Source organism: Urocampus carinirostris, chromosome 4 (genome assembly GCF_059441175.1).
Source record: "Urocampus carinirostris isolate Australia breed hairy pipefish chromosome 4, RoL_Ucar_1.0, whole genome shotgun sequence".
NCBI lineage: Eukaryota > Metazoa > Chordata > Actinopteri > Syngnathiformes > Syngnathidae > Urocampus > Urocampus carinirostris.
Window position 1 is genome coordinate 6,694,432 of NC_142352.1, and position 16,354 is coordinate 6,710,785.

At 42.1% G+C, this 16,354-nt stretch overlaps 1 protein-coding gene across 1 annotated transcript; it reads right to left on the bottom strand.

Moving 5' to 3' along the window:
* Positions 1 to 166: 166 nt before the first annotated feature.
* Positions 167 to 13,441, bottom strand: mthfs (5,10-methenyltetrahydrofolate synthetase (5-formyltetrahydrofolate cyclo-ligase)). The gene is made up of 3 exons (XM_088333136.1): positions 13,265 to 13,441; positions 2,101 to 2,365; positions 167 to 597 (listed from the first exon to the last, which is right to left on the bottom strand). Exons 1-3 carry the CDS (start codon positions 13,373 to 13,375, stop codon positions 371 to 373), a joined length of 603 nt encoding a protein of 200 aa, XP_088189262.1. The 5' UTR covers positions 13,376 to 13,441; the 3' UTR covers positions 167 to 370.
* Positions 13,442 to 16,354: the final 2,913 nt, after the last annotated feature.

The following is a 16,354-nucleotide window of genomic DNA, read 5'->3' on the forward strand; positions in this document are numbered from 1 at the left end:
AGTTGTCCAACACAAAAACGGACCAAAAACAAAACAAAGCAGGCTCAAATGCAGGCAAAACCACAAACTAGGCATTTAACGGGACTAAACAGAACTTGCAGGAATCTCTCAGAATGTTACACCGAAGCGCAACAAAGTCCAACAAGCACAACAAGAATAAACAGGTAACAAACAGGCACAAACATGTTTTCAACAAGGGTAAACAATCGTTTAAGTACCAAGAGGAGTAATCAGGAAAATGCAGGTCAGCCGGTGTCAAGGGGCGGGGCCAGCTGGGCGCCGTGACAACCGTGCAGGACATGACACTGTCAACAATGCTGGTTCAATTGCCAAATGTTATAACAGTGTTAAGCAGCATAAACAGTCCTTATTATTTTTTATCATCATAAAGGACTTCATCAATAAGCACATCATTATCATCTACAGGGATGTCCTCACACAGTTGTTCTTTATAGGCCAAAGCGATGGTATAAGGTTTCCCCTTGTGATGTTGGAAACAGCGCTCTAGATAGGTATCATAGAAACCCTTGCCCCTACCCAGACGCTTCCCGGATAGGTCGAATCCTAGACCTGGCATCAAGATAAGATCCAGACCCCCTGGGAATAGAGGTTTAATAGGTTACAGTCTATTGTCAATAACCATTAAGTACCTTATACCACGACTGTAAAGATTGTAAAATTAAGAAGCCAAACGCATTGTGATGTCTGCAAAATTTTTGACTTGTCCACAATTATTTCCAGCTGTTAAGTACCGTATATTCCGGACTATAGAGCGCACCTGATTATAAGCCGCACCCACCACTTTTTAAGAGGAAAACCCATTTTGTACTTACACAAGCCGCACCTGTATATAAGCCGCATGCGCCCACATTAAAAAAATGTAACACAAACACAAAATTAACCCAAACCCGACTTTAAGTCCCACGATTGAAACTGAATGGGGTTTTTAAGGGTTATTGTTCTATCTTCGTTATTCATTATCCATTATCCGTTATCGGTCAGTTCATAATACGCTACAAAGCCTAGGAGCCGGGACATTTACTCTCAGCCAAAAGGTCAAGCTAAGGTCCTAGCCCTAAAGCCTTGCTGCGATCATTGCGAATGAATGTCCTTCATAAAAGTACACAGTCCAAAAATCACAGCCGGCAAAATGAACGGAAAATGATACCGGTACTTAAGGTTTGATGCAGACCTGCAGAGTCGGGGGACCGTTTAAAGTAATCCAAGGAAAAAAGTGTATATTTCCAAAGGTAAGGGTGGGAAAAATATATATCCACTATTGTCCGCCGCGTCCACAAACACGTCTCACCTTTACTCCACTTCCCGTCAGCCCCCGTTGTTTTCGCCCCTTCTTTTTGATTCGCCCGTGGAAAACATATCAGAATAAGTTTCTAAAATAAATACATTACAAAAATATACAGTTGCAAATACATATTATACATGGTTACACATATTTACAAAGAAAGATGGTACACCGAGAGAGTTTTCAAAGCTTTAATAATAATATAATAACTTTCATCCCAAACCGTGCCTGTGAAGGGTAGCAAAACGCTACTAGCAACATGCTTGCAACACAGTAAACGGCTGTTAAAAAAACATACCGTACTTGTAATAATCACGGTAAATCATCCTCATCTTCCTCCTTATAACTGACGTCTTCAAAGTTGTCTTCCCCAGTATGGGAAAGAGACTATGTCGTATAGACGTCGTCCCACGCTCCCTTATTCAAAAACACGCTAGCACCACGCTCGCAAAGTAAAGTTTACGTGCAGTAGCTCTGTTTCCTTCTTTATCGGACTGCTCGATTGTATTTAGCTTGAAAGCTGCGTCATGTGCCTTTCTTTTTGCATTTTGCATGATGAGGGTATGTTTACACTAATCTAATTTATGCACAAGCCAAGAAGTTGCAGTCTTCCTCGGCACATATATTGCACCGGTCTAAATCTTACCTTTTGTACTCGAGCGCCGCTGGCGGCCGTTAGAAAAATGACATAAATTGGCCGCATCACTGAATAAGCCGCAGGGTTGAACGTTTGGGAAAAAAGTAGCGGCTTATAGTCCGGAATTTACGGTAATCAATGCTACGCGCTGATTATTTACCTGCAGAAAGCGCTTCTTCTCTACTGTTGTCATCTGCAGCCGGCTGCAGGATATTCCAAGATGTCTTGGGTAGTGTGTCCATGTCTTCCATACTGTTGAGCTTTAGCATGTCCATGTGGTGACTGCCTTGTTCATATCTGGGGATGAAGACGCTTTTCCCCGCTTTAAAGACATCTTTGATGATTTCCTCGGTGTGGACCTCATCCCCCATGTTGAGAAAAACAGCGATACGTTTGCAGGCCACATACTTTGGGTGTCTGATAAGCTGAAAAACAAGCAATGTAAGACAGTAAGGATAAACAGCAGCTTTGGGTGAGTGCTTTCAAATGCCGGGCTATAATTAAGTTTCACAGTTCCGATGGTTAGCACTGAAATGCTAAAACTGAACTGCAGTGTGAACCAAAAAGGGAAGAAAATTGTAGACGACTCAGAGCCACGCTAGTACTGCTTATTTTCTTATCTACAGTATCCTATCAGGGGCTGGCGAAACTATTTGGCCCCCTTGAACTTTGTGAGCTTTTGCCACATTTCGGACTTCAAACATCAAGATATAAAACTGTTATTTCTTGTGAAGCATCAACAATAAGTGGGTCAGATGAGACCAAAATCGAACTTTTAGGCAACCATGCAAGACGTTATGTTTGGAGTAAGAGCAGCACAGCTCATCAGCCTCAACGCACCATCCCCACAGTCAAACATGGTGGTGGCAGTATCATGGTCTGGGCCTGCTTTTCTTCAGCAGGGACAGGGAAGATGGTTAAAATGGATGGGAAGATGGATGGAGCCAAATCCAGCACCATTCTGGAAGAAAACCCGATGGAGTCCTCAAAAGACCTGAGACTGGGACGGAGATTTGTCTTCCAACAAGACAATGATCCACAACATAAGGCAAAAGCTACAATGGAATGGTTTACCAAAAAACATATCAAGGTGTTAGTCAAAGTCCATACCTCAATCCAATTGAGAATCTGTGGAAAGAACTGAAAACTGCTGTTCACAAACGCTTTCCATCCAACCTCACTGAGCTCGAGCTGTTTTGCAAGGAGGAATGGGCCAAAATATCAGTTTCTCGATGTGCACTGATAGAAACATACCCCGAGCGACATGCATCTGTAATCGCAGCAAAAGGTGGCGCTACAACGTATTAACTCAATCAGGCTGAATCATTTTGCACACCCACTTTTTCGGTTTTTATTTGCTAAAAAAATTTAAATATCCAATAAAGTGTGTTCCACTTCATAATTGTGTCCCACTTAATGTTGATGCTTCACAAGAAATTACAGTTTTAAATCTTAATGTTTGAAGTCTGAAATGTGGCAAAACGTCACAAAGTTCAAGGGGGCCAAATAGTTTCGCAAGCCACTGTAAATGGCTATTCATGACCCTGCCCCTCCTTACCTCCCCGACCTTCACACTGCCACCCCGCACCCTCAGATTATCCTCCTCCCTCCATCCCACTATACCCCCTACCCGTCTCAGCTCCATGGGGGGCAGAGCTTTCAGCCGCTCTGGCCCCCAGCTCTGTAACTCATTGCTGCCTGACCTCCCGAATTCTGCCACCCTGTCCACCTTCAAATCTGGACTCAAAACTCTTCAGACTTAGATAGATAGATAGATAGATAGATAGATAGATAGATAGATAGATAGATAGATAGATAGATAGATAGATAGATAGATAGATAGATAGATAGATAGATAGATAGATAGATAGATAGATAGATAGATAGATAGATAGATAGATAGATAGATAGATAGATAGATAGATAGATAGATAGATAGATAGATAGATAGATCTCCTCAGTCTGTCCGTGGAACAAGACTGTGATAGCGGTCTGTCGCTGAAGCTGTTCTTCAGTTTGGAGATGATGCTGTTTAGTGGATGTGATGAATTGTTTTTGCCTTTTCTCGATCATCTGCTTCACATAGCGCCCCCTTTTAACACTGCTGTGTTTTTATTTACTATTTATTACTTGCTTCTTGTTTTATTCTTGCTATATTGTTGTTTGCTACTATTTGTACATCGACCTTGGTGTGCTGAGACGCTTGGAAGTACAATGTATTATTCTTCTTATGCCCGGAACATAAGTCAGTTACGTCATAGTATACATGGGCCTCAAGGATGAGGCAATTGTTTTTGTGAATTTCCCTTCATATTCCCTCTACATCAGGGGTGTCAAACAGGGGGCCCGCGGGCCAGAACAGGCCCGCTAAGGGATGGAATCTGGCCTGCGAGACCACACAAAGAAGCGCAAGAGAAAAAGGAGCTGCAGGTTGAAATATATCCACTTCATGTTGCCAAAGCCAGGTGCCTCTCACAAATGCTGTTCTTTCCCTCTCTTTCTCTCTCTCACTCTCTCTTCCTCCCATTTGATCTCACTCTATCTCTCTCTTTCACTCTCTCTGTCTCTTTTACTCTTTTTTGTTACTTTCTCTCTGTCTTTTTACCTTCTTTTGCTCTCCTTTTTTCCTTTTCTCTCTCTCTTGCTTTCTCCATCTCTCTTTTCCCCTTCTCTCTTTCTCTCCTTCTATTTCTCTTTGGATTGCATACTTGATCTTTCTTTCCCCCTCTCTCGCTTTTTCTCTTTTTATTTTTATTTTTTTTGTTTGTTGGGGCGGCAGTAGCTCAGGAGGTAGAGCGCTCGTCTTGGGATCAAGGAATCCCAGTTCGAATCCCGGCTTGTCCGTGTTACATGTCGAAGTGTCCTTGGGTAAGACACTGAACCCCTAATACCCCCAATAAAAATGACTTTCTCACACTTTCTCACTTTCTCTCTTCCTTTGTTTCACCCTCTCTTTTCTCTCCCTCTCTTTCTCCAATTCCTGTCTCTTTCTTACTTTCTCTCTCATAGTCCGGCCCCTGAGAGAATGTCTGTTCTATCGTGTGGCCCCCGAGTTAAAATGAGTTTGACACCCCTGCTCTACATTCATAGCGGGTTTCACAATAAATCTGAGCTCTGAGCAGCGAATATAATTGCACGAATCAAATGTAAGTATCTTTGACAAAAGAAAACTGACCTCATGTTTTCTGCGGCAACGGAAAAGTGGCCATTTTGGAAATGGTGTTGTTTTGATCAGTTACAGATGTCTAGCTAATGCAAAAGCTTGGCAATGTCCACCACAAATACGAAGGTGTGAATAGAAAGTCTTAGGCAACACGAAAAAAAGGGAGATCTTGTGTAAAAATAAGCCACGTCACATCAAGCGATTGCCTGCAATTTTAAATATATCCACTAGATGTCGTCAAAGCCAGGCGCTACTTCAAACCACTCACTGTAGCTCTATTTGGTTTGTCTTTCGTGCGATAGCATTTTATGTATGTAATGTAAAAAAATTTATTGTAACCTTTGCAAGCCGATCATTCCGAAGTATTTTTCGTAGCGTAACTGTCATGATCCGATCTGTACTTTCAAAGACATGTGAAGAAAATGACTAGAACCGCTTTCTTCCATCTTCGTAACATTGCTAAAATTCGTTCTATACTGTCTCAGTCGGATGCGGAGATTCTTATTCACGCGTTTGTTACCTCCCGTCTCAATTACTGTAATGCACTACTCTCCGGTCTTCCGATGACCAGAATCAAGAGTCTTCAGCTGGTACAAAATGCCGCAGCAAGGCTATTAACTAGGACAAAAAAGTCCGATCACATGACCCCGATTTTGGCTAACCTGCATTGGCTCCCTGTTAGCCTAAGACAGGGGTGGGCAATTAATTTTTATCAGGGGCCGCATGAGAAACCTGAATTGTGTCAGAGGGCCACACACTTTCTTTCATTGTAAAATGCTCAAATTAAATATTTTGAATAGCTGATGCTGATAATCAGAAGAATATAGCACTCTGTAAATATTTATATTAGGCTATGTGAAATTGTCGTGTATTGGTTAAATAAGAAAAACAATCATTGAACCAGTGCAATTTATTTTTAACTTGTTAATTTCCACAAACAATAACTTTTAATGTTCTTCACCTCATGTCACCTCTTCAGTGAGAATAATCCAGTCTGTTCTGGGCTTGAACAAGAGCATTGAAATCCGGCGGAATGTCTGAAGTGGCTATGCGAAGGACAGCTGAGAGGTGGTCATCAGTCATGGAGGATCTATGTGTGGATTTATTAAACTTCATAACTGAGAATGTCTGTTCACAACGATAGGTAGATCCAAAGAGGACTAGGATTCTCTGAGCATGCTTCCTCAGGTGTGGAAAGTTCTCCTCTTTGAGGGAGGAGTAAAAATCCAGCAGTGAGACTGACTTGAAGTGATCTGCCAGAAGTGTGTCAGACTGCAGATCTATGAGTTCCATCTGAACTTCACTTGGCGCATCATCCACACTGCATTTGAAGGGAGAAGAGACCATGTGCATTTCACTCTCAAGAGTTTTGAAATCTTGAAATCGCCTTGAAAACTCTGCATGCAATGTTTCTAACATGGTTGAGTACTTTTGGAGGTGATCGCCTGATCTTTTGGCTTCCTTAAGTGTTGGCAAGAAGGTCAGAATGTTGTCCTTCACTTGGCTTGAGAGAAGCTGCAGTTTTCTCATAAAAGCCTTCACTGCACTGTACATCTCATGCACAAAAAGGCCCTTGCTCTGCAGTTTGACATTAAGTTCGTTCATTAGTGCAGTCACATCCACAGTGAATCCGAGGTCTGCCAACCAGTCTTCATCTGAAAGTTCTGAGACGTCATGACCTTTCTGAACACAGAACTCCTGAATCTGGTCTCTCAGGTCCCAGACACTTTTCAGAATTTTGCCAAGGCTGAGCCACCTAACAGTGCAGTAATAGCTTATCTCACCATGTTCAGCCTCATTTTCCTCCAACAAAGCAACAAACTGTCTGTGATTTAAAGCTCTCGCTCTGATGAAGTTAACTATTTTAGTGACAGAATCAACAACATGTTTCATTTTTAACACTGTCTTACACAACACTTCCTGATGTATGATACAATGCAAAAATGTCAATTTCTGATCAGGGTTCATTTCTGTCACTTTATCCTGCATTCTCTTTAAAAGTCCAATATTTTTCCCGACAAGATTTGGACAACCATCTGTTGTCACACCTGCAAGCTTGTCCCATTTCAGTCCTAACATGTCCATACATGCATTTACCTCTCTGAACAAGTCATTACCTGTGGTTGTCCCTTTTATTGACTGCATGGCTGCCAACTCCTCCGTGATTTGAAAGTCTGCGGTTATCCCACGTAAGAAGATGAGCAGCTGGGCGGTGTCACGTATATCGCAGCTCTCATCCAAAGCCAGAGAAAAAAAGTCAAAGTCGGCCGCTCTTTTCTTCAACTGAAGCTCTAAATTTCCCGCGATGTCCTCAATCCGCCTCGTTACAGTGCGTCGGGAGAGTGAAACGTTCTCAAACGCGCCCTTTTTTTCTGGGCATATCAGCTCAGCAGAGTCCAATAAACACTCCTTAATGAACTCTCCGTCGGAAAATGCCTTACTTTTTCTGGCGATTTTATGAGAAATTACATAACTTGTCCTGACGGCTGCATCTCTGGAAGTGTGAAGTTTAGTGAAAAAACCTTGTTGGGTTTGTAGTTTTGCTAGCAATGCATCAGACTTTCTTGCACGCTCTTCACCAGACAGGTTTCTGTATTCATCTTCATGCTTGGTCGTGTAGTGGCGACTCAAATTATATTCTTTAAACACAGCAACCTGTGTACCACAGACTAAGCACACTGCTTTACCTTTAATTTCTGTAAAGAAATATTTGGCAGTCCATGTCTTGTTGAAAACACGGCATTCGTTATCAACTTTTCTTTTCTTGGGGTGTGCCGACATCTTGAAGGGTACCCTGGCGAACAGTATCACCTTCACTCACTCAAGTGTATACGCGCGTGAAGGCGCTACGTCTATGACGTGTATATGTAGTCAAAATAAAATTTCAAAATAAAAGTTTATTTTTTTTTTTATGGTGTATAATTGGTCCTACGCGGGCCGGACAGGGACGTACAAAGGGCCGGATGTGGCCCGCGGGCCGTAATTTGCCCTAAGATGTGATTTCAAGGTTCTCTTAGTATTATACAAAATCATACATGGACTTGCCCCCTCATATCTTTCGGATCTGATTTCCCCCTATGTTCCGGTCCGAAGCCTTCGTTCCGAGAGCGCCGGTCTTCTGGTGATCCCAAGAGCCAAGAAGTGTTCCGCTGGTTTGAGAGCGTTCTCCATCCGGGCACCGGTGCTGTGGAATGCTCTTCCTCCTGAGATCCGAACTGCAACCTCAGTGGAAATGTTTAAATCTAAGCTTAAGACTCACTTCTACGCTATAGCATATGAATAACCTAAACTTTTCGTGGACAATATCTCTGTATTATTTGCGATTGCAACATCCTCTGCTGTCTGGTAATCCTGGAAGAGGGTTACCTCATGTGCGGTCCCTTGTCAAGGTTTCTTCATTTTCCTCATGTTGAGGTTTTTTTTTGGAGTTTTTCCTTGCCCTCATGTTGGTTCCAGATCAGGGGATGTTGTAATAATAGTCTGAAAAAATAGTCTGCGTAATCCTGTGAAGCCCTTTGAGACTCTTTGTGATTACGGGCTATACAAATAAAAATGACTTGACTTGTCTTGACTTGATTACTGATGTGACTCAGCTGTGCCCGCTCATTTAGGGCCACCCGCCGAGGGTTCTGATTGGCTCCCTGTCAGTATTTGAACCCAGTCCTGTCTGTCACCTGATGTCAGTCCGTCTGCGAACCTCTGTTTTTTAAGGCAAACCTTTTTTTCGACCCCTGACTCCCGCCTGTCCCGTTTGTCTCCAGGTACGACTCGTTTTTATTCCAACCACGTCTTCTCTCCCGTCCAGAGTTACGACTCGTGTTTGTTCCCGACCACGTCTGCTCTCCCGTCCCGACTTATGACCCGTTTCTGTCCCCCACCACGTTTTTGCTCTCCTGTCCCGGCAATCGACCTGTTTTTCCGTCCCTGACACCGCCATCTCCCGCTACGGAAGATCCACTTCCGTATTCGGATCACGATCGGATTGCGAGAGCGAATTGCTTCCCACGTCCAGCGAGCACCGGATGGTGGGCGCAGCCTTTCCTCTTTCCTCCAATAAAACTTGTGAGAAACGGAACGCAAGTGGGTTCTGTTTCCGTTTTGGTCCTGACAGTAACATGTTTGTACGATGAAAATACGTCAATAATTGACCACAGTCCTCAAAGAAGTCCCTTTTTACTCTTGTGTGGTGCCGAATATCTTCAGGATGATGGCTTCTGGTCTGATGACTATCCACAAAACTCCTTAACTCAAATCTTTTGCTACTTCGCGCTTCGATCAGAGAAAACATAAATTGCCTGCCAAGTTGTTCGGGCAATAGAAAGCTGACCGCTAGAAGCAAGTCCCACTCTCCTGGTCTGTCAACTCCAGAGCTGTGGTGGGGAAGGCCCAGTAGCAACTCAACTTCCTTAGGGTTCTCAGGAGTAACAACCTAACACAGAAGCTGCTGGTGTCTAAAGAAAGATCATGGATTCTGATCTTGTCCAGAGTGCGTTTGTTGAATTTCGGGTGGGGAGAATGTTGGTAAATTAAGAGGCTGGAGATGAACTGCTTCTCGTGGAGAAAATATTCTGGAGACCATTTTTAAATCAGACAATTTTAGCAATAGTCTCCCAATGACATTTCAAAGAAAGATTTTTATACCTTTTTTGAGGCGTTGTATAGGTCAACAAGGAACCACAACTTCAGTTTTCTGCTTGCCACCGTTTGCAAATTTTTGTGTTATCAGCCAATTCTTAAAATTTCAGTTCGCACCATATCCTGTTTTCAATAGCCTTTTTTGACAATTCCGCCAACCCCTGTTCGCACCTTGGTCTCTTGGTTCCTTGCCTTGATATATTTCAGTCCATTTGATTCCTAGCACCTCTCCCCGCTCCTCTTTTGCTCGTCTTGTATCACTTGCGGCATAGCGGCGGAGTCTGTGGAGGCTCCAGGGTATTACGCTGGGAGTGTGTTATGCAGTGGTTTTGTTGAACAACTATTTTAGCATCCAACACCATGACTTTGTGATCAACAAAAAATATGAGTCCTTGTTTTAGCTGCATTGACACTAAAGGATTTTATCCATTTGACTATAAAGGATTTTACACGATTGACTACAAGTTATATGTATTCAGTTTAATGTAATAAAGATATTTACTGACTGTGCTTTAATTCAATGTACAATAAAAGGTCAGGGTTGGCTGTGTGAAATGATGTTTTGTCTAGGACACTTCTGATAACAGGACGCCTGGGTGTGCGGTGTGTGAGAGGGCACAAAACAACTGCCTTGGCAAGCCCATGGGAGGATTCGACACGACATCATGCAGGGAGAAGATAGCCAATAAGAGAAAGCTAAAGTTACATGCAGATGACACATAGCCAATAGGGGAATAGTAGGATGTCTTTGCTTTGTTTGTTGAAATGCAGAAATGATTCCGGGCAACTTGGATGGGGGCTGTCTTCCGTTTACACCTAGATCCGCTGTAAGGAATAATAAACATCCGCCCCCGTGTGGTCCTTCCTGGTCATTTCTCTCTCAAAAAACGAGCGTGCATAATTGTTGGATGAATGTAGGTCGTGTTTGGTTAATGGAGTCAGATAACTAATTTGAACAATTTGGTAAACAGTTCATTTTGATAGTTAAATCCCAACAACATTAAGACAACAATCATCAGCCTAGCTTAATTTCATGTGTGTGTAAGTTATATGTTGGTAATCCCCTCAGTCCAAGCATGGACATTTAGTTTTTTTCCTGTATTAACGCACCATGTTCAAGTGAGGTTCTATTACCCACGTAACTATAAAGAAATCCACAAAACCTCCATAAAGTAAAATGCAAATTAATAATACCATATTTTCCGCACTATAAGGCGCACCTAAAAGCCTTTATTTTTTTTAAAAGCTGACCATGCGCCTTATAATACAGTGCGCCTTATTTATGGATCAACAATAAGTCGCAAAGTCTTCCAACTAACTTGCAGCCACCGACTAGATTTTCCCCCGAACGCCAAGTAGTCCGCGGTGTATGCTGGGATTTATTTACCGGCGTTTCATTGGCTAACCAATGTGTCAATCATCATTTGAATGGATCACTATTGGCTAAAGTTATTCGGAGGTCAAGGGGCGGATCCTTTTTATCATTTACAGGCTGGCATGGGCTTGAACGGCAAAAGAAAGCCTGCAATTGGCCGAAAAATATGCGTCAATCATCATTTGAATCGATCACTATTGGCTAAAGGTATTCGGAGGTCAAGGGGTGGATCCTTTTTATCATTTACAGGCTGACATAGGCTAAAGGGGCAAAACAAAGCCTGCAATTGGCCGAAAAAGTTGAACATGAATAGCAAGTTGGGTTGACGGCATAGATAAAACAGTATTTTACTATTCTGTACTGTACTTGTAAATATTTTACTCTCCTGGATTTACTACACTCACGGATATAAGAGGACCATGGTTGCACATTATTATGAACACAACGACTTCGGTGAGCAACTCCGGCTATTTATTATCTCTGTATCTTGTTTCAGACTGAACTCGATGTTTCTGTGATAAGCGGTGCAGAAAATGCATGGAATAGAGTGTCTATTTTTAAATTAAACTCAATTCCAAGTGTTTATTGTCATATGCAGAGTAAAGTTGCGAGCGAAAAAGAAAATAGAAACTAAGGAATGGTTGGCATTTCTTGAATCCCAAGACTTTAACCTTCCGAATGATGGAACGATGCATTTGAGTGACATCGTACGGACACCGCATCCGCACGTGTTCTCGACACGTATTTGCGTCTTTGTAAGCTTTCGGAATGTTAAGGGCAGGGATGTGATTTGACCAAAGTGAAATTATCTGAAAATTAGCGGGGGGGGGGGGGGGGGGTGATTGCTAGCTGGGGGGGGGGGGGGGAAACCAGGTAGGACCAGGGCAGTGCCCTGGTGGGGGGAAAAGTGGGGCGAAGTTAATAGCAGCGTATCCAAGTATTTGATAAATGAAAGTACAATAAGTATAGGCCCTACAGTAAAGTGTTGGTGTAATGTACACATGAAAATCTATTATTGTAATTGTTAAATATTTATGGCCATTTTTATTACGTTATAATATTTTCGAAAAAAATGGGAAAACTGTCAAATAAATTTGAAAAGTTTACCACCTACCTCAAAATTCACGACTCTATCAGCAACTGGTACAGGTTGTTGGGGTGGATCACGTCTCTTTATTACCGCTTCCGATTGTGATGTCAATAAGGGATGGAGGCCGTAAAGTTTTGGAGTTTTCGTTTGGGCACCGAAACTTCCAGCGATGGAATAATTTGTCGTTCTTGACTGGAGTTCTTTCACGTGTTTTTTGCTCTTTGCGTGACTTTCAAGAGCTTTGAAACCTCTCCCACCATAGTCGATGGTATCATGACACCAAATGCAAAGTGCTTTCCCGGCACGATCGATCTTCCGAATAAAGTCATTGAACAAATTCGTCACAGTCTTCTTTCCAACATTCGTAGATAATTCCTTCTCCAACCAGTCCCATCGAAACTTGTTTTTTACAATCTTATCAATTTCTTTAGCTCGCGGAGCATCTTTGCGTTCGATCACGGACATCTTTCTTTAAACACCCGGCAAAAACGTGTGAGAAATGAACAATGGCACACTCCTATAACAAGCGCGTTTATTGGTCAACACGAGACTTCAACCAATCGCAAGTACGTTTCATTTCAGTTACGGAAACACTCAAATGGCATGCTGTCGAGACGAAATCGTTTTTTTTTACCAATTAAAACACCGGAAATTTTAAAATTTTATTTTTGGAGATAAAAAAAGCGGAATTCCGCGAATTAGCGGAAAAATCACATCCCTGTAAGGGGGTAATAAGTTTGACTGAACAATCTGACTGTTTTGTCGACGTTTCCATTGTAGCGCCTTATCATCCGGTGCGTTTTATGTAAGTCAAAAATAGGACCAAAAACAATTTTTTCGGGGTGCGCCCTATAACCCGGTGCGCCTTATAGTGCGGAAAATACGGTAATAATAATGCACGGCACCCCCAAACCTCTGAACCTAAAATCTCCCTGTACTGTATCATTCACACCATATGCAAATCCCTCTACTTCGGGTCTGACTTTTAACTATGACATAAATAATTAAAAGAAAAACAAATCATTAAGGCTCTTTTCCCACATCGAGTTCATTCATCTTACCTTTTGGCAAACAACAAAAGACTGTCTGTGTTTTTCTTGTTCACTTAGAAGTGCAACTCTTCGCTTTATTTCTTTCCTAAGCGCTTGTTTTGCTACACGCATCGCGGCCATCGTGAAAGAGTCCAAAGTCTACATTTTTATGTCTATGTACGGCTTGCCAACAAGCGGCGCCATTGCGTCATCAGCTTCCGCCCAGAAGCAAATGAGGCGATTAAAATAGACGCAACTTCCGGCCTTTTGTTGAACGGATGAATATAGAAGACTAGATAAACGCGTTTCTTTCAGCCGTGTGTCCCCTGCATGCTTAAGCTAGTCGGGTCAAACTATCAGGATCTTCCGGTACATGAAGCGAATGCTAGCTCATTGTGTAGAGTCCAGGAGAAGCGGCAATATTTTTTATTGATAAAAAAGTTCCATTTTTTTTTCCCATTATCTCATCTTGTTGAGAGCTTCAGTAGCTCCGGTCCCTCTCAATGGCTTACAAGTAGCCCTTCATCACAAGAAAGTGTCAAAGTGGCTGCACTTATAAGTGGAGTGACTGTTTAGCCAATCAGAATGCAACAGACGATGCAAATCATCGCAGTAGCAAGACGATGAAAAGTCGACTACGTTATAGGGTGGGTTCATTCTACTGTATTTATTGGACTTGCCTTGGTTAATTAATCGAAGTAGGGTTAACCTAGTCTAAAGGTTGTGTATGTAACTTCAAAATACTCTACTCGCTGACGCCATCTTCTGGCTGAAATTATCATCGCAGATCCTTTTGTTGCGTGTTCATGTAAGTGAAAATCTTAGATGCACTCGCATAAACTATTACTTTAAAAAAAAAATCTTTTGGGGGATTTGGCTTTTTCATTTGAACTGTATTCGAAACAGTCCTTTTCTTACTTTCCCCATTTTCACCCAGGAATAAAACTGTCCCCCCCTCAACCCCTCCACCATCGACCCTCAAGCATAAATGGCTTCGTGGCCGGAAAACTGATAGTAAAATGAGGTAAGAGCAGAGAAAAGATAAAGGCTATTTGAACTCTCATACTTATGAAGGATTTTATACATTTGACTATAAAGGATTTTGTACGATCGAATACAAATTATATTTAATGCAAGCGATATTCACTGGCTGGGCTGTGGTGCCAGGTCAGTGCAACCTAGTGGAGAATGATGTTTACAGGAACGGCGGGAACGGGACGAAGGGCTGATAAGATAATCAGCACATCCAGACGCAGAGGGGCCCTGATGACGTAGAAACGCTCGGTGTTGTTTTGAGTTTTCCATACATCGTGACGCCCAGGGGGGCTTCCTTGGCACACCCATGGGAGGAGTCGAGACACCATCTTGCGGGGGAGGAGTGGGCCAAGAAGAGAAAGAAAAAGGACTTCAGAGAAGGCTTGCCAGACAACTCCAACGACACCAATTCGGCCATTTTGGATGGAGTACACCAGGGATGTCAAACTCAATTGCAAAAGGGGCCAAAATTCAATACACACTTAAGGTCGCGGGCTAACCAGGATAAACATTTATTGAACTCACTCAAACTGAATGTTTTTGGAACATAAATATGAATAAAAACAGACAAGAATATTAAATTCAAACCTTAAATCACTTATACAATATTTATTATTTTGCTCTAAATAAAATTATCTTGTTAAATTATACAACTTAGAACTCAAACAACTTAACATTAAAATAACATTCAAATTCCTTTGCTCCGATGTCAATGTATGTATATGAACAGGATCAACCAGCTCAGTAGCCTAGATGGTAGTGTGCCCGCTTTGAGACTGGGAGGTCGCTGGTTCGCGCCTCGGCCGAGTCATACCTAATTGGTAAAATGGCGGCGCCCTCTGTTGGCTGCGGCTGCATCGGCTCGCTACAACGGGTCAGGTGTATCGACATTTCGTTCTGTGTACATTATTACAAAGAATGACAATACAAAAGAAATTATTATTATTATTTCTCTCTCTCTCTCTCCCTCTCTCTCTCTTTTCCACCCCTTTTCTCCCACTCTGTCTCTTTCACTCTCTGTCCCTCTCTTTTTCTCTTCCTTTGTTGCTCTTTGTCTCTTTCTCTCTCTGTGTCTTTTTAACTTCTTTTGCTCTAATTTCCCTTTTTCTCAATTTTCTCTTACTACCTAAGCCAGGTGCCTCTCACAAAGACACTGTACTTGTATTTAATTCTCTCTCTCTCTCTCTCTCTCTCTCTCTCTTTCTTTTCCACCCCTTTTCTCCCTCCCTGTCTCTTATTTACGTCTTGATATAATTACTTGCCTTCTTTCACTCTTTGTGTCTCTCTTTTTCTCTTCCTTTGTTGCTCTTTGTCTCTTTCTCTCTCTCTGTCTTTTTAACTTCTTTTGCTCTAACTTCCTTTTTTTCTCCCTTTTCTCTTTCTCTCTTACTACTAAGCCAGGTGCCTCTCACAAAGACACTGTATTTGTATTTATTTTTCTCTCTCTCTCTCTCACCCTCTCTTTCTTTTCCACCCCTTTACTCCCACTCTGTCTCTCTCTCTTTCACTCTTTGTGTCTCTCTTTTTCTCTTCCTTTGTTGCTCTTTGTCGCTTTCTCTCTCTGTGTCTTTTTAACTTCTTTTGCTCTAACTTCCTTTTTTCCTTTTCTCTCTTTTCTCTCTCTTCCTACCCTTCGTGTTTTCTTTTCTCTTTTCTCTCCCTCTGTCTTTCTATTTCTCTTTGGATTTCTTTACTCCTATCCCTTTCTTTTCCCCCTTTCTCACGACTTTTTACCTCTTTTGTTTCTCACGCTCTCTCCCTCTCTCTCTTTCTTTGTCCTGCCCTCTCTCCTTTTCCCTCCCTCTTTTTCTTATTTCTTTATCCCTCCTTTTCTTGACACCCCTGGTTTACAGGTTTTGGCAGGGTTGGGTAGGGTTACGTTAACTGGATTACTTTCAATTACTTTTAGATTACTCCAATACCAAATATGCTAATAAAAGACAATAGATACTAAATATGAATACAATTACTAAATTTTGTGCAGGTTTGGGGAGTAACGGAATACATGGAACGGCAAAAATGATGTTGGCAAGCTGTTTGGATTGATTTTCATTTTGTTTCTGTCGCATTTTATGTTCGTTTTGC